General features: G+C 37.7%; 1 protein-coding gene across 3 annotated transcripts in view; it reads left to right on the forward strand.

Annotated features, from left to right (window-relative positions):
• NUP153 (nucleoporin 153) overlaps positions 1–17,441 on the forward strand; it is a 44,226-nt gene that overhangs the window by 18,770 nt on the left and 8,015 nt on the right. The window contains exons 3-17 of one of the 3 annotated variants that reach the window (XM_068190008.1): positions 297–545; positions 1,824–1,963; positions 2,046–2,174; positions 3,943–4,059; positions 4,187–4,231; positions 4,329–4,382; positions 7,063–7,206; positions 7,943–7,995; positions 10,505–10,643; positions 12,212–12,346; positions 12,729–12,821; positions 13,051–13,141; positions 13,440–13,559; positions 15,174–15,788; positions 17,212–17,406. In XM_068190008.1, the coding sequence (XP_068046109.1) occupies positions 297–545; positions 1,824–1,963; positions 2,046–2,174; positions 3,943–4,059; positions 4,187–4,231; positions 4,329–4,382; positions 7,063–7,206; positions 7,943–7,995; positions 10,505–10,643; positions 12,212–12,346; positions 12,729–12,821; positions 13,051–13,141; positions 13,440–13,559; positions 15,174–15,788; positions 17,212–17,406 (2,319 nt within the window). Of the gene's footprint in view, positions 1–296; positions 546–1,823; positions 1,964–2,045; positions 2,175–3,942; positions 4,060–4,186; positions 4,232–4,328; positions 4,383–7,062; positions 7,207–7,942; positions 7,996–10,504; positions 10,644–12,208; positions 12,347–12,728; positions 12,822–13,050; positions 13,142–13,439; positions 13,560–15,173; positions 15,789–17,211; positions 17,407–17,441 lie in introns of all 3 variants that reach the window. The other 2 variants (XM_068182479.1, XM_068197690.1) reach the window with 2 other exon arrangements.

A 17,441-nucleotide genomic window follows, 5' to 3' on the forward strand; every position in this document is an offset into this window, starting at 1 on the left:
TGTTTGATTTAGCGAAAGACACAGTTTAAGTGCTTGAGTGCAGGGTTAGATTTTGATGAAATTCAGAAAAATCCCATCCTTAAGTACTTCTTAATACAACATTAATGCTTAGTATTGCAAGCAGTGTTGCTGTTGTAATCAGACAGAAGCAACCCTATCTGGGTGAGGAAGTTAAATTTGGCTTCTCTATTTTTGTGCATGGAACTTGGCAATAAGCATGGCTGTTGATAGAAAACAGTTTTGGCTTCTGTGAGCTTGTCTGTAGGGAATCTGATTGTCTCGCTGTTCTTGTTTAGAACCATCCACGAGCAGGTCTGCACTGAACTTCTCGGATGTGTTAACAAGGCCCTCCCTTCACCGGAGCCATTTGAACTGCACCGTGTTGGATTCCGCAGTCCCACACTGTCAGCCCTCCACATCTTCCACACTTGGCATTGGCAGTCCTGGGCTGTCCCTCGTAAAGGAAATAAAAGATTCTACCTCTCAGCATGATGACGATAACATCTCAACAACCAGTGGCTTCTCCTCTAGAGCATCTGATAAAGGTAACTTATATTCTCGATTTGTTTGATAACATGAAGTACTTTGTATTCTTTAATATTCCACCCTGCCTTACTAAATAAAGTAGGAGCATGTCAGCTCTAGATGTTAGAATTAAATTTAATTTTTACTATTTGTCACCTTTTAAATATAACTACGCTTGGAATACATTAATGAGTCCATTATATCCTAAAGAGTCAGTGCTGTTAAATACAATTTTAGTTTGATTATCTTTAAATCTTGAATGGGGATAATAGGAGATGAAGATGACTTTCTGTAGCTTGATAGCTGGGTTGGTTGCCTAGAAAGAGGAGTGACTCAGAATATCTCAGAGCTGGCTAAATATTAGAAAATATGGTTGAAAAATAAAAAGACAAGATAGTCTCAATTTTTTTTTTTTTTTTACCAGGAGTCAGTAAAGCAACTATTCTGATTGAACATGTTTGGGCTACCTTTTTTTTTTTTTTTTTTTGCTGTTCTTGGTAGAGGGCATAATTTGTCGATACTTCCTTGTTTTTTGCCAAATTCAGTAAAGAATGTACACTATTTTTAAGTAAAAAAAAAAACAAAACCCCAAGACATTGTATTTATGTCGAATGTGACCTAGGTGTCTCACTGAGAAAGGGCAAAACAGCAAGTTTGGAAATTTTTCCAGTTGTCCATATAAATGGGGATGGAGGTGTGCTCAGCCAGTTCTCTGGAGATCATTGTTTGACAATTCAGAGTAGATGTTGCCAGGGCGTAGCAGTATAACTTGAGTTTGCTGGAACTTTCTGGTACGTCTCCATAAGACATACAGAAAATAGGTGGTTAAGTCTCTTAATTCAGCCTTTGGGTAATTTTTCAGGTTTAAGACCTGGTCCGTTCTGTGCTAAGGTGGTTTCCAACCCTCTACCAACATAAGAAAAACTTCGTACATTAGAGATGCACCAGTGTTCATGCAATTCCTTTACTTTATCATGAAAGAAGAAAAAATAAAATTGTGTTGTATTGGAAATGTTCTATTAACTTCTGAATGCTTTTGGAAGATTACTGAAAGGTCATGTATTTGCAGTTCTGTGAACAGATTTTACGTTCAGAGTTGGTACTTGGGTTTCATACCATATGTGAAATTAATCTGTTTGAAGAGCTCAGAAGGTTAGAGTGCTGGAGAAATCAGTGTTAAGGGCCCTTTTCATTTTGTGAGATGTTTTTGTAGAGAGCGCCAGGGTTTGTGTGATTTTTAATACTAAATTTCTCTATGTACACAAGGCATTTACATATGCCATTTGTCATTTTGGCAGATATCACAGTTTCAAAAAATACTTCAGCACCACTGCTCTGGTCCCCAGAGGCTGAAAGATCTCATGCCCTCTCACAGCATCCTGCATCTAGCTCTAAAAAGCCTGCATTCAATTTGTCTGCTTTTGGATCTCCCTCTCCTGTAAGTAGTACACAGTATTAATTTTAGTCAAGTTGAATGTGTGGCCGTTTTACTAACCACTTACCATAATACCTTTCTGTAGTCACTTGGAAACACTTCTGTCTTTAAGACAAGACAGCTTGGGGATTCTCCATTTTACCCCGGAAAGACCTCTTATGGTGGTGCAGCTGCAGCAGCGAGACAGACAAAAGTCCAGATTTCTGCTTACCAGGTATGAGAACAGTAATGAAGTGTGAGGGAAAACATAACTGAAATACAGAAGGGAGAGCTCGGCCAAAAGAGCTGCGAGCTGGGAACCTAACTTGAAAAATGTGGCAACAGTTCCTATCTTGCCCACTCAGCCTACAATTTTTGTTTCAATTCTTGTGTAACACGTTATGTAGAAATGCTTATCATAAAGCATGAGAAAGACGGCAGCATCTTAGTTGTTGGGCAGTTTCTTGTATTAGGGGTTTTCTCTGTTATGTCTTCCAGAAATTCCCATTTTCTGCCATGGTCTGCCTCTGACTGTATTATGGTAAAATAACATTGTAAATAGTTACAATGATGACATAACTTGGAAAACTTTGTTAATAGCAGCAAAAGTTACCTCCCTGATACTTGCCTGTAGATCTTACACAAGCACTCGAACTATGAACGTATCGTGCATTTTTAATATAGGAGTATACAAAAGGCGTATTCGCTCATCCTTTGCACTTCTGTTACTGAGAGGGAGGCATGCAGTCCTACATGCTGCATATCACGATAAACAAAAAGATGCTTTCTATTTTACTGTCATTCAGATGGCTCTTGAGAAGAGCTGCTTGTCCCCAGGTGTTCCTTGTGGTCTAAAATGAACCAACAAATTAAAAATCCTAACTGCTCTCAGTAGCTTTTAGAATTGAATCTAAAAGCAAATCAGTAAAATCTGGTTTGGTTCTAATTTAAGTGAGAATGCCCTTTGTTAAAAAACTAAAAAGTCAAAAGGAACTTTAAGGAACTAAAAATAAGTTTGCTGGACCTATTTTGGCAGTCTCTTTCTACCATGGAACAAGGGGACTCAGTTTCCTGATTCAGGGAAATCTTGAACCTTGTGGATTTTCCTAACTTGGTGTTGAATCAAACTTGAGAACATTTAAAATTTCTGTAACCTAGAAGTCCTCTTTGGTCAGCTATTTTTATTTTTTACAAAAATTCTGGATTATGTTGAAGAGAGGAAGCAAATATTAAGCTTTTAAAGGAGAGACAAGCTTGTTTGTTGCTGCGTATAGCGAGTCTCACTTGCGTGTTCTGTGTGTTGTGTGATCTGCTTCCTGTCTTCACGTAGTTGTGTGGGAAGCATGATGTGGTTACAATAAGAGGTGTAACATTGTTTTTTTTTTAAATGGTCAAACTGAGGTTTTTTTAAGTTATGTTCAGTCATGTGGTACAACATTGACTTTTTCAGTGTATTGTTTTATATCTGTTACAGTTCAAATCAGATCTTTATCTTTCTAAACAGAAAAAAGATCTGTAGTCAGCTGCAGTCTTGGGGGAAGGGAGGAAACGAAAGAAGTAGAACTAGGAATTCATGATGATGATTGTATACTCTGACTTAAGATGCCATGCTTATGCCATCATTAAACTCCGAGATCTGTTTTGTTACTGAAAGTACTTTCTGCAGCTCAAGCCTTTGCTTCATTTCTGTTTTCCTAATCACTGCTTCAGAGACCCTACGAGCCTAACATCTTTGTTTTGTGACCTTTTACATTTAGGGATTTCTTTTGTTGCTTTATCCTGCTTTATCCCATGTGCAAGATATGCAGGGCCCCAGTTAAACTTCTGTAAAATCAGTGGAGTATGTTTTTCTTCATGCCTTGAATGCTCAGTGAGTACATTTTTTACTGTCATTTTGAGGATATTGGTTGTATCACCAGTGTAGCTGTAGGGCATGAAATACACACACACATGTATGTAACTCAGAATCCAGCATCGTAACATCAGCAATGCTAATTTTTCAGCCACCGATAAAAAGACAAATGAAAGCTAAACAAGCAAACGTGCAATCCTATGGTGTGACAAGTTCCACAGCACGGCGCATCTTGCAGACATTGGAGAAGATGTCAAGCCCTTTGGCAGTAAGTGGTGCTCCTTATAATGTTTTATTCCATGTGTTTTAAAAACATAGTGAATGTGCCAGTATAGGATGAAGATGTTACTTAATGTCATGTCTGCTTTAATTTATTGCACCTGTTTTTTCAACAGGATGCTAAAAGGATTCCATCTTCTGTTTCTAGTCCGCTGTCTTCTGTAAGTTGATAACAAACCCCCTGTTTTTTGTTGGATGGAACCCTCTTGTTGGGGAAAAAAACGTCCTCTAATTTTGGCCCTTTTTTCCCCCTGTTAGCCTGTGGACAGGAGTGTGCTGAATGTGACTAGCTTCCAATCCAGACAAAACCAGGTAAGAGCTAGTAAAATGTTAAGCTGTGATAGGTAACTTTCTCTGCTTTACAGCTCTTAAAAGAAATGTCACAGACCTCAATGACAGCACGCACATAAATTCAGTGTGAGTTATAGCTGCCTAGGCTGTGTGGAAATTGCTAAAAATGTCTTTTCAATCCACACTAGATGAAGGACTGTGAAGATTACTCTGGAGAATTATTGTCTTTTTGTGGTGGTGTGCTGATATATCAAGAACATTGTCTCTAGAACACACAAAGTGGTTTTGTCTTGGCCTGCAGCTTAGGGTTAAGTTGCATGATAACATTCTTGTTTCAGGAAAGCTTTCTCTTGCAGAAATAACAAGAAATAGAAAAATATTGATTGATTGTTCAGATCTTGTGCAGATTTCCATATTTATTTTAAACAAAAAATATATACTTCAATTTTTTATTACTACTCAAGGCAAGGAGAAAATTGGACAATTGTTAAATTTTGTAACTTCTGTAAATTTATGCTCCTAAATTCCTATTTTTAAGTAGCAGTGAATTGTTTCTGTGGTAAATCATTATTTCCTTGGATTTGTGTAAAAATGTTGGAGTATTACAGTTATTTAATTGTGAAACCACAAAAGGTCACTTTTAGCTCCAGCAACCAAAGGAACAAAAATGATTTTTCTTCAATGCAAACTTTTAATCTGCTGTTGTAATGAGGAAGTGGACAGAATGTTTTTAAAAGTTTGTATGCTATTGGCTTGGTTAGAAGTATAATTAATTCTGCAGCCACTTAGGAGTTTATAAACATCTCAGATTTTCTGTATTGTCTTTGGCCATATGGTGAACTACAAGAATGTTTAAACGTAGAGCATGTAAGTGTTTCACTGCCTCTTAAATATTATCCCAGTAATTGAAAACAGTGCTGATACGGATTCTGCATTAAAATGCAGAACCACACCTGTGATGAGGCATTTAAAAAGATCTACCAGATTTGCAGCGTAGACCCTGACATTGGTCAGAAAGTGAACGTTGCATGCAGCTGTCACTGGGTAAAAATAGAGACATTGTCTACTCATAATGCTAGAATTCATAAAATTTGTCAGGGAGAAAGGGTAGCCCTTGATGAAAAGAGAGGATAGGATTGTATGTGCCCAGAAGTGGGTTGTGTGTTTTCCTGGTGAAGCGAACAAATGCTTGAGGACAGTTGGATGCTCAGGCAAAAAATTTACAGGTCTTCTTTTTGTGGTATTTTTCTTATTTTGAGGATCTACACCAGACAGAATAACCTTTGGTGTATTGAACATGTAACTGAGTTACTTTTTTTGTTGTTGTACATACCTGTTTCACTGGTTTGATACCCCTTTACAATAATGTCATCTGCCTGGCATGAGGAGATAAGGTGGCAGATGTAGTTTCCTGGATTTTTGTGTGGCTTTTGGTCCTGTCCCCCTTGCATCCTTCTGGGCAAGTTGTCCAGCTCTGGGATGAGCAGGTTGAACAGCAGGATGTAAAAGGTTGCCGTGAATTTGGCTACATCTGGCTGGTGAACAGTCACCAGCGTTGTTCCTCAGGATCAGTTCTAGGGCCAGTGCTGTTCAAAATACCTCTCAGTGATCTGGAGGCACGAATTGAATGCCCCATTAGCAGGTTTGCTGATGGCATGAAACAGGGAGGTGCTGCTGACTCTCTTGAGGGACAAGAGTCCTTGTGGAGGGATCTAGATAGATTGAAGCATTGGGCACTCATCAGTGGGATGAAATTTAACAAATCCAAATACCAGATCCTTATCATTGAGATTGTGGGACTGAGTGCACCCTCAGCAAGTTTGCAAGTGACACCAAACTGAGCGGTGCAATTGACACATCTGAGGGATGCCATCCCGAAGGACCAGGACAAGCTCTACAAGTAGTGGGCCCATGTGAAGGTCTTGCAGTTCTGCACCTGGGTTGGGGCACAACCATCTCTTGATACTAATTTAAATAGTAGGTACATCCTAAGTCTCATTATTCTTATCACCAAGGCTACAGATGATTTGATATATCATGGGGCATTTGCGGTCTTCCTTCTTTCTCTTATTTAGTTAAGCCAGTTTTGCAGAATGTACAGTGCTTTCTGTTTAATAATTTGCCTTTGTCTGTAAAAAAGCTTTGACAAGAAAAGTCAGACCAGTACTTTTAAGAGCATCAAATTCAAATCTAAAACACTGGAACATGCATTAATGAGACTTCTTTAAAAATATTTCACAATATATTTTTTAAGTGTAACTTCAGAGGAAGAAAATGTAGAAAAAAAGAAACATAGGACCTGTTTTAACTCTGCTTAACAGTTTCAGTATTGATCAATGGATTAAGTCAGTTAAAAAAAAGTCATGTAGAGGGCAGAGGAGTGGAAAGGATGGGAGCATATTATTGTAACATGAGTTATTTTGCTTATAGGAGTATAGTTTATTTTGTCTGTGAAGTAACTGCCAAAGTTCCCCACAGGATTCAGTCAGACTTTGACTATTCCTGTAGCTTTTTGGATTTTATAACTGATTTTCTGGTGATATCTTTCTGCAAGCTAAATATTTTCAACGCTTACCACATAATTTCCACTGGGTGCTGAGACTGGAGGGAGGTTTCTAGTTCTGTAACTTTTATCATCGGTCAGTGCTGTGGTTAGTTGGGTGGGTGCAAGGATAAATTGATTGCTGCTTCCCTTTCAAAGGTGGATTCACAGCATCCTCCTGTCCAGAAGCTTGTGACACCAAAGCCAATCTCCCTGACAGGGAGTCGGATCACGTATTTTAAACCATCTCTGAAATCAACTAATTCCAGAAAAATTCACCAAAGGGTGGATATGGACCATCAAGTAAGCAAATTTTCATGTCCTAATTTGCGTGCTTCTTGTAAAATTGGAATATGTCTAACCAGTCTTCTAAGGTGCTCTTTTTTGCAAGGGCACCAATAGTATACCAGAGGTAAGCATTAAGAAAAGACTGTGGGAACTGTTGTGAAAGAGATACTGAGAGGTTTTATGAATATATTTGTATCTTTGGCATACTAAATGGCTGGTGCTTATTTTCAGAATGTGGTGGTGTGCTTTTGGGCCAGGGTTTTTGCAGTGAAAGAATATTAAAATAGAGAAACACAAATTTCCTTTACATATGCTGCTGTTCAGAAAGCTGATGGAACGTGCTGATGTTGTGTATAAAATGTTTCAGGTGAACTGCGGGCTCCAAGTAAGATTTCTAACAATTACCAGTTCAGATTACTTTTTAAATTACCCATTCTGATCACTTTGGTGTTGATGGAGTCCCTGATAAACTTTCCTTAAAACAATACTGGTATTTACTTTCAGAAAAAAATGACCCATGGTTCCAGTATCATTCTGAATGTAAAAATGACCAGGTATTAAATATATGGGCTGGAGATCAAATGGAAAGTCAGGGTACTTACAGAAAAAGCTTAAACAGATGAGGTATATTTAGTGGTATAAATAAAATAACCAAAGCAGCACAAAAATGTGTGTTTGGTTGTCTTCTCTTTGTGTTTTGTTTATAAATATTTTCACATAAATCTTGAAATAAAGAAAACTTATTTTGCAGGACATGATGGAGGAGAGTTTTCCTGCAGAAAAGCCCGTAAAATCATCTGAAAGGTATGACAAATCTATTAATTTAAAACACGTGAAAGAAGAAAGCCCCCCTCCTTTGTCAGTACAATCTGCACACTTGCCTTCTTTTGGAGGAGCAGCAAGAGTTCTCAGTAAAAGGGAATAGAAAAAGTGAAAAAATTGTATTATGAGAGAGTTTAAATACTTGTGCAACTTGGTGTTCATTAGGGGAGCAGCTGTTAGTTTCAGGTAATTAAATAATTACTTGGAGTATGAAGGCTTTGTCGGACAGCAATTTCTTTCTGAAAGTTTTTTTATAATGTGAAATATCTTACCGGTCAGGAGTATAGTGAATTTTTAGGGGGCTTTTGTGTTGTTTTGTTTGTTTGTTTGTTTGGGTTTTTGGTTTTTGTATTTTATGTATTTATTTGTTTATTTATTTATACAAAAAGCTAGAGGAATATTGTTTTTTAATGTTCCTTACATGACAAAAGCACTTGTCTGCTCTGTGAGTTTGCATGAAAAACAGAAGCCCTTTAGAGTCATCTGAAGACAAATGCCAGCTTGTCTCTGAAAAAAAAATCTGAGAGAGTTAATAATTGTATTCCTTCTTGAGGAGATTGTCTTGCATTATGCTGCTTGCTTGGCATAGAATGACTTGAGATAATATTGATGACTCTCCCTTCTGGGGAACTAATCTTTTGGATGAATTAAGGCACTGTGTGTTCAGAATATAGCATTTTTTTGAGGATTCTAGCCTTTCAAAGAACAATATTAGGGAATCTGCTAATGTTTTGGCTCTGTGTTCATCTTCCAAGCAATTCTTACATTGCCTTGGGCATTCTTTGGCTTGCAAAAAAACCCAAAGCTGACCCTTTGTTTTACAGTCCAATAGATTGACTTTACAGGAGCCATCTTTAGTTTTGGCAGAGGTGTTAACACACGTTAGGTTTTAATTGTGGGTATTCAAGCTGTTCTGAGTTTTCTTTGGTGCAATTCCTTTCTCCATGTAGAAGGCAGATCCAGGAAATTGATACTGCTTTTCATTTGTTTCACAAATTTTACTGCTGTGTTTCTACTTTTGACTTAGGACTAGATGGTCCTTTTATTTAAACTCTTTTATAAAGATTGTCATATTATGGAGTAGGAATACACACTAATAAGGGCCAGAGTCTCTTCATGCAACTAACCTGCAATTCTTTGGTACATCTCTGTTAGCCTAACAAAGGCTGTTTAGTTTTTAAGCCAGTGTCAGAATTGTAGATTGGACTGACTTGCTTGAAGACAGAATTGTTTTTGCCCCTTAGAAGCTGACAGGTGTTACCAGAAAAGAGGAATATGGGCTATCATAGACCTGCTATAATTGTCTGAATAAAGATTTATTTTGACATGAGATTTTATTTCATAATTCAAATTGATTGTCATTTTGGACTGGGGAAAAGTTTGAGCATATGGCCTTAAGGATCTGGTTTCCTGTCAGTGGTTACAGTGCTGAGCAGATGTTTGCAACTATCTGAGAGGTTTAGACCAGTTCTTTTCCTCAGTCCTCTAGAAACTTGACCTGGTATCTTACAGCGTCATCCAATGTACTTTTGTAATGACTGATTGATTGGCTGCAGGATAAGCTTGATATTGTAATTTTTTTTCAGGGATACTTCATCATAATGCCCTGCTGCTTCTTATTGTTATTATTCCTTAGTTCACTTCTGCTTTGGGATGTGACATGGGTTTGGTTTGGTTTGGTTTGTTGTTGGGGGGGTGGTGCTGGGGATTTGTCTGTGTGTGTGTGGAGGTGCACATTTGTTTGTTTTGAGATTTTTCTTTCCCCTGCCCATTTGGATTAGGGAATCTTTCTGGTTTAGATCTAGGCTTTTGTAATGAACAGAGAAATGGCTTTGTATGCCTTACAAAAGAGATCTGTATTCATGTCTAAATAGACTTCTGGAATGTTGGCACACCCAAACACCTCTGCTGCTTCTGCTGATGGCCTCAGGAAAGCCAGAGCAGCTTATGAAGCTTCTGTCATATTTTCTTGCCACACGACTTTAAGCCTCTCAATTCCATAAGAGCTGTTGGCAGCGTTTCCTGTGCGCACACACGTGCCCGCCCCCTGCTCATATATTTTTAGTTATTCTTTTATGTCCCTTCAGAGATACATGCTCATCACAGAATCAGAGAACTGGCAGTCAAAATTTCCACTGTCTGGACTATTAAAAGCAAACATTAGAAAATAAGTCTAAATCCAGTTCTTCTATTTCAGGTCTTCTGGCTTAGTCATCATTCATTTATGGATGTTGTGACTTTTTTATGTATGTTATTCTCACTGCTGCTCTTATTCATCTTTTGCTGTTTAGAACACCAGCTGTTTACCAGCATTTAGGAACTTGTGGGATAGTTTTTTCTGATTCTAATTAGCTTGTGACAGTTCCAGGATTAATAGTGGCTATAATAGCTTGAAACAATTATTTGATACACTTTGGGTTTTTTTTTTTCCTTTTTTTTTGCTTTGTTTTTAATCCTCTTCCTCAACCTATGTATTTTTATTCTGTGCCAGCAATTTGAGCTACCCCAAACTCGATACTCCTGCCTCCAATGGTCTGTCTTCAGGAGAAAGGATGGATAGTGCCTGTGGCAAGATGAGAAGGGAAAGGGAGCGATACTGTGCATCAAGACCTGCACAAAAACAACAAATGGTAAGGGTCTCTCAGATGAATTGATTTTACTGTGATTACAGAAATAAATAGCTTCATTGCCTCATAGTAATTTACAGTAATGCCATTTCAGTTTTGTGGGTGTTTTGCTGTGGGTTTCAGAGCAGGCTCCAGTTTTAGTTATCTGTATAAGTGCCTCAACTTTGGTTTTATATTTTTAAAATCTTCCATTGTATTATCTTGAACATTCTTCATACTATACAGTTTCTTATTAGTTGTTGAATTAATCAATTTGGTAGAGGCTTGTAGAGTTTTTAGAAATGACTGAAGAGCCAAGTATTAAAAAAAAAGGGTTTTTTATTTTGTTATTTTATATGTAAGTCATGTAGAAAGGTATGGGCCAAGAAACTGAAGCAGAAGACAGTGTTTTGCATGTTTGCTAATGATCATTCACAATTTTTGGCACTTACTCAAACTCATTGTGAAGGGTTTTTTTCCTTGTTTTAATGGGAAAACTCCATTTAATGCAATGATAGTCATTATTATCCCAAGGATTATTTTCTTGCCTGAGTGTTACATAAGCTGCCTACTACTGGATCCTAAGTCTAAAGAGGTTAACTTGGTGTTCTGGCTGATGAAAAATAAAGAAGTAGGAAATACTGGAGAATGTAACAGAAATGGTCTCAATATCAAGGTGTGATAGACTCTTCAGATCAGATCTCTGAAATATGTAACCTGTGGGGTACATTAAAGGTCTGGAGTAGCAATGTGCATCTCTGCTTAGTTACTTCTGAGTAGACATTGGTACTACTGTCCAAATCCTGAAGAGATTGGCTATTCCCATTTAAACTCTAACCAATCTAATCTTGGCAATCAAAGGGTTTAAAAGACAAGGGTAAGAGCAGAAGTTTTTAAGGTACACTGATTTCTGAATTTTAAATTTACATCCTGATACATGATACTAACAAGATTTACCTGAGTATGATCCTGTATGTCGCTCATCAGGGTTTCATTTTTGACTTTCTGTGCTTTGGTTTGGTTTGGGGGTTTTGGTACTTAAAGGAACACACATCCTTCTTAAAATACTGTTTTTCCCAGTTCAAGTGACTTCAGACACTTTGTCAGCTGTCCTACCTAATTTTGCAAGAGGAACACTTTCTTACTTGCCATGACGTTGTGCTCTTAATTAAAGAAATAAGGGAATAATAGAATCCTAGAATGGTTATGTCCTTCTAGATCTTTATTAACTAAAGGACAAAACCAAAAATAAATCTTATTTGCACCCCTCTCTCTTCTGCTCAGGTAACAATTTTGAGCTTACTTTCAGTATGCTTACTGGACAGGTGATGGATGCCATAAAAAAAAAAAAAAGGCAGACTTACGTGGGGGGTTAGGATTCCTTTTGAAAACCTGCTTTGTCTATAGGTTACCTTTAACTTTGTTAAGAAACTAATGGGAGGACAGGGTAGGATAGTAGTAGGTCTCATGAAAAAGAAAAACTAAAATGTACAACTTTTAAAATCTAAAACTTTTCTAAAGAAAGTGAAAGATTTTGCAGCTTCTTTAAAGAAAAAATTAAACTAACAAAAATTAAAATTTGTACCCAGGAGAAGGAGCAAGAAGCACTACCTGAAGTACCCCTGCCCATCAGTACTGCATCGCTGCCGACATTCAGCTTCAGTTTCCCTACCAGTAGTGCTGTCTCCTCATCACCCAGCATTGTTTCAAAAGCAGTAATGAACAAGGTAAATCTTTGCTGTATTCTGTGAATACTTTTTCAGGGTGAGTACACATCCTCCTTGTTGAATGTTAATTTTTTCTGTGGTGCTCATGAAACTAACCAACCTGAGTTTATAACGTGTTGAATTAAACAGGGTTTTATTCAGATTGGGGGGTGGGGAGGACAACATATTTTGATATGGCTTCTTCTGTCTATACACTCTTATACACTCATTTTCAAGCTTTCGCTTTTCTGATCCACTCTTAGCTGTGGATCAGAAATATCAAACATCAGATTTCCCAACTTCACTGTAGAATATTTGTTAGATAGTGAATGCAGGTAGCTGCTGTTGTTTCACTGGGATGGTTTTCTATTAGATACAAACTTTAATTCTTTTGAAAATACAGGTACAACCAGCAAGTAATGTTGCCAGTCCTACGTTTGTATTTTCATCTCCAATTGTGAAATCTACCGAGGTGGAAGTGCTACCTCCCTTGTCTGTAAGTAAAATAAATCCCAACGTTTTCTCAAGGCTTTAGTAGAATACTGTGGAACAATAAAGCAGAATTGGCCCAGGTAAGGGGGCAAACAAATATATAGATTTCTGATTTGTAATTTTTCACCCAGCACCCACCAAAAGTTTGAAGACTGGATTTCAGATTATTATTTGTGTGTGAAACTTGATTAAAAATCCTTAGACTCTAAAAAAATACCCTCTTTTTTTTCTAGCAAATTAAGTTTACATTTAGTGTTCCTGTCGCAAAGTCATCAGAGATTTCTGGATCCACTGATACACCAGTGACATCCATCCTTAGTCCAGGTAACAAAAATTGTAGCATTTCAAACATAGAATGCTAATTTTTGCGGGTTTTTTTTGTAAATTAAATAGTTAATGTGTAATTTCTAAGCTTGTTACAAATTCCAGGCAGAGTGTGTTTTCAGTGACAGGTCTGCTTTTAATCAAATTATAACTATAAACTCTTGTAAATAAGTTTAAATTTTGAAGATTCTTATTTAATTTAAGAAGAATGAAACATGGTAATTCTTGTTTCTATCAAACATGTATGTATTCTCAGTGGATTTATTTGTAAAAGGTGGGTTTTGTTTTGTTTTTAAAGGTAGTGCCACTATAAACAGCACCAGCGATAAGAAGGAAGAAGAAGAAGAATATGATGGGTTCTGCAAACCTGCTAAGTTCTTAAAGCAAGGAAGTGTGTTAGACATTCTTAAAAGCCCTGGTGAGATAATGAACTCTTTTAAAAAAATATTTTGCAGAGAATACACTTGCATATAGCTGCATTGATTTTTAAAAAACCCAGCACAACAGCAACCAAAAAAACCCCAGACAATTTGTCACGGTTAAGGCAGTGTCAGCAATAAATACAGACTTACTGTTATGCTTCATGCCCCCTTCTGTTGTAAGGGACTTTCATTGCTGACAGGAAAACTGCAGCTCCAAACCGGATGCATTGCTTCTCCTTTACATGTTAGGTTGTAATTTAAACTTAAGTATAAAAATAATCAGTCAAAGAATCAGTGTTTTGTTTAAATAAATAAATTGTATGTAATTGGAAAGGAAATGTTTGTAAAATGCATTGCAAACATTCCTCTCAGACCTTCACCATCTCCAGAAATTAAGAATGGTAAAGATAATTTCATTCCTAAAGGTATTTTAGAAGTTGCATATCTTTTGACCTTAAATGTTGACAGTTACTATGGGTTCAGATGTAAAATTAAGTAGAAGTGGGCTGTCTCACTTTAAAAAGAAAAGTTTTCAAGTCGTTGTGATTGTTTTCAACTTTTGAGTAAAAAGTGTAGATGAGTAAAGTGTGTGTAGATGATATTTTTTGTTTTAGGAAAAAGGACTTAATTGAACTTGATCTTTCCCATAAGCTTTGAGATACAGCAGGACTTCTTATTGTGAAATCTGTGTACAACTTAAGGCAGTGCCTATTTTTATATTGGAAAGAGCTAAGTGAGAGGAAATACACTGTGTGTTTTGTTTAGGGAAAGACCTGTGGGTGAAGTGGTATTAGTTTTCTTAATCGGTTTAACAGAATCAGATTCTAAATCCACACTGTTCGAAGATTCCACTTCTAATATGAAAAAAAAAAATCCCAAAGCAGCCATAATATAACAATAAAAAGAGAAACTCTTTATTTTATCTTTACAGTTAAACTGTGCTGATATTTAAGATGTATTGCTATATCATTTTCATTAGTGTTTCCATATTGGTGTTTTCTGAAAAGTTTGCACCTTTAAATAAAGAGTTAGCCTGTGCCCAGTGCATTTTGAACAAAGTTCATAGGAAAAAAAATGTGTGTGTTTGTCTTAATTTTTATTGCTTAATTATTACTCAGTATTTGTGGGGGAATACTGTGTGGATTGCTGCTCCAAGTACCAACTGCTGTACAGCTACTGAGTAAATGTGAGTCATCTGCTATGGCAGAAATAGCTGTAGAAATTTGATTTGATTGGGCATGGTGTCTTAAAATGGAATTGGATTATTTCCAGTTGGTGACAGATCATCAGCTTTCAGTACTGTTTGTTTATACTTGTATCTACCAGTGTAGTGGCGGATACAAATGAGATTTGTATTTAAAACTTTCTTGGAAGTGAAGAGTTAAATCAAGCTTTAAATAAGTGTTCTGTTGTGTCCCAGCTCAGCATATGAAATTTCATCCCTTTAAATAAGATTTCCATGGGCTTCCTCTTGCAATTAGTTGGAATGTATAGTTGTAACTGTTGACACTAGGTTTAGATTTGTGCTGTCTACTGTTATAAATAACTTCCATGTAGCCAGGGTACAGCTTCATCAGTAAGACCTCTCCTTTTTCTTTTTTTCAAACTAGGCTTTATGTCTGGGAAATCACCTTCCTGTTCATCTGCACAGCCTGTTACAAGCACAGTGGTCTATACAAGGCCTGCAATAAGTAGTTTTTCTGCAAGTAAAGATGCCTCTAAAGAAGCATCCTCGTTTTGGCAGTCTGACACACATGACCCATGTCTGCAGAACAAAACCACAGGTGGCAAATGTGTAACATGTGAAGCTCCTAAAGTGTCCACTGTTGAGAGTACGAAGCAGACGATCAGCGTGAGTCCGTGTGTCTCCTCCAAGACAGCAGTCCCTACAGCAGGCACGCTGGGCTTTGAAGACAAATTTAAACCGGCACCCAACACATGGGATTGCGATACCTGTCTGGTCCAGAACAAACCTGAAGCTACGAAATGTATAGCATGTGAGACACCAAAGCCTGGAACAGGAGTGATGCCTGCTCTCACAATGCCAGTAGTCACGGACAACTCGGTGACAGTGACATCCACCTCCAGCAGCACTGGCACAACAGTCACTCTGGGGTTTGGAGAGAAATTTAAACAGCCAAAAGGCTCTTGGAACTGTTCAGTGTGCCTTCTACAAAATAAGGCAGAAGACAGCAAATGTGTAGCTTGTCAGTCTGAGAAACCAGGTTTGTTCTTTTTTTCTGTTTCAATCTCAGTCTAGAGAATAAAATATGTTGCTTATAAAAAATATTTTGAGCAGCATGCTGTATGCCAGACAGGATGGACTAATTGCTCTCTGCAGGAATGGTTGCAGGCACTTGGGAGGTCTCAACCCAGATTCCAGGCTGTCACATGAGTTGAACTGATTGTGAAATGTGTTAGTGCAGAGCTGAACTGAAGGAAATATGCCCTGCTTTACAGCTAGTGAGGAAAGATGACTAAAATGGATGCCTTGATTAACTTAAAACCAATTGACTCATTTTCACTGGGGGAAAAATGAACTCCTTGCAAAGAGCTAAAAACTACTGGATTTGTTGGGGTTTTGTTTTCCTCTTTCAAAACACAGGTAGAAGGAGTATTTGCACAACATGGCTTAAAATGTCTCCAGTCAGCATTTGTGTGGAATTGAGCAGAGCTATGAAGCCAGATTCCAAGTCAGTGTGGTCTTTAGCTAGTTGTCTTGTGCTAAAACAGAGCCATATGTTCAGAATTGCAAAGTTACATTATGTTTGTCAAGGGGACAAGTGAAGCAAGTAAAATGGGAGGACATAAATTCGCTGGATGTGCTATGGAAAAGAAGACCCATTCCTGTCTCGGAAACAATACTGCTTTGAATTTTAGAAATTATCTTGTGTCTCTCTCTTGAATGCCACCCTCAGTGGTTCATTGTAGGTGAAGAGTGCAATTATGTGATGCTTTTGTGCCTTGGCATGTATGCTTCACTCTTGACGCTTGTGGAGCTGAAGTTTGCTCTTGGGGTGCAGCATCAAGGGCCATCTTTTCCTTTACAGGGGAGAAATGTCAGAGGGCAAATGTTGGATTTCACACCTCAGCAGCAGTAGGTTTTTGCTGCCGTTGAAGGCATTGTAGCTAGTGTGGTGAACACAGAGTTGTGGGTTTGGAAGCTTTCAGTTCCTTTTTTTCTTTTGTTACTGTATAGTTTGAATGTGTCCTGTCCTTGTGACTTGCTGATGAATCATTTTAGTAAATTCTCACCCTTGCATCACTTGACAGTGGTCATTAACTCGAGTGATGCTAACTTGGACTACCGGTAGTTCGTGTCACCAGGTATTCTTTTAGTAGTTCTAGTTCAATGCAGCACCTGTAATTTACATCTGAAATCAGCTGTGTGACTGTATTTTATAAACTGCAGTTGCTGTTAAAATGTCACTGGTTCAATTTGTTCTTGAATTCATATATAGATTATAAAGAAGAAGCCAGGTGTTTCCATTGTTTACATTCTCAGTCTGTGTTTGACTCAAGCTACTCAACTTGTAGCTTGATGTTTTTTTACTGTTACATTTGTGTGCTTTGCAGTTTAGTGAGCATTTCTTAAAAGGTTTGTGTATGATTTTAGCAGGATGATTAACTATCTTGCATCTTTCTCAGGGAGTTCAGTGCCTGTGACCAGTAGCAGCGTTTCTGCATTTTCTGCTTCTTCTGGAGGTGTTCTGGATTTAGACAAATTCAAGATGCCTGAAGGAAGCTGGGAATGTGAGGTCTGCTTGGTCCAAAACAAAGCAGAAGCCACAAAATGTATAGCTTGTAAAAATGAGAAGCCAGGCACCAAAGCAGAGCTCAAAGGTAATGCTTACTGAGAGGAACAAGGATGTGCATTT

Source organism: Anomalospiza imberbis, chromosome 1, assembly GCF_031753505.1.
Source record: "Anomalospiza imberbis isolate Cuckoo-Finch-1a 21T00152 chromosome 1, ASM3175350v1, whole genome shotgun sequence".
Classification (NCBI taxonomy): Eukaryota; Metazoa; Chordata; class Aves; order Passeriformes; family Viduidae; genus Anomalospiza; species Anomalospiza imberbis.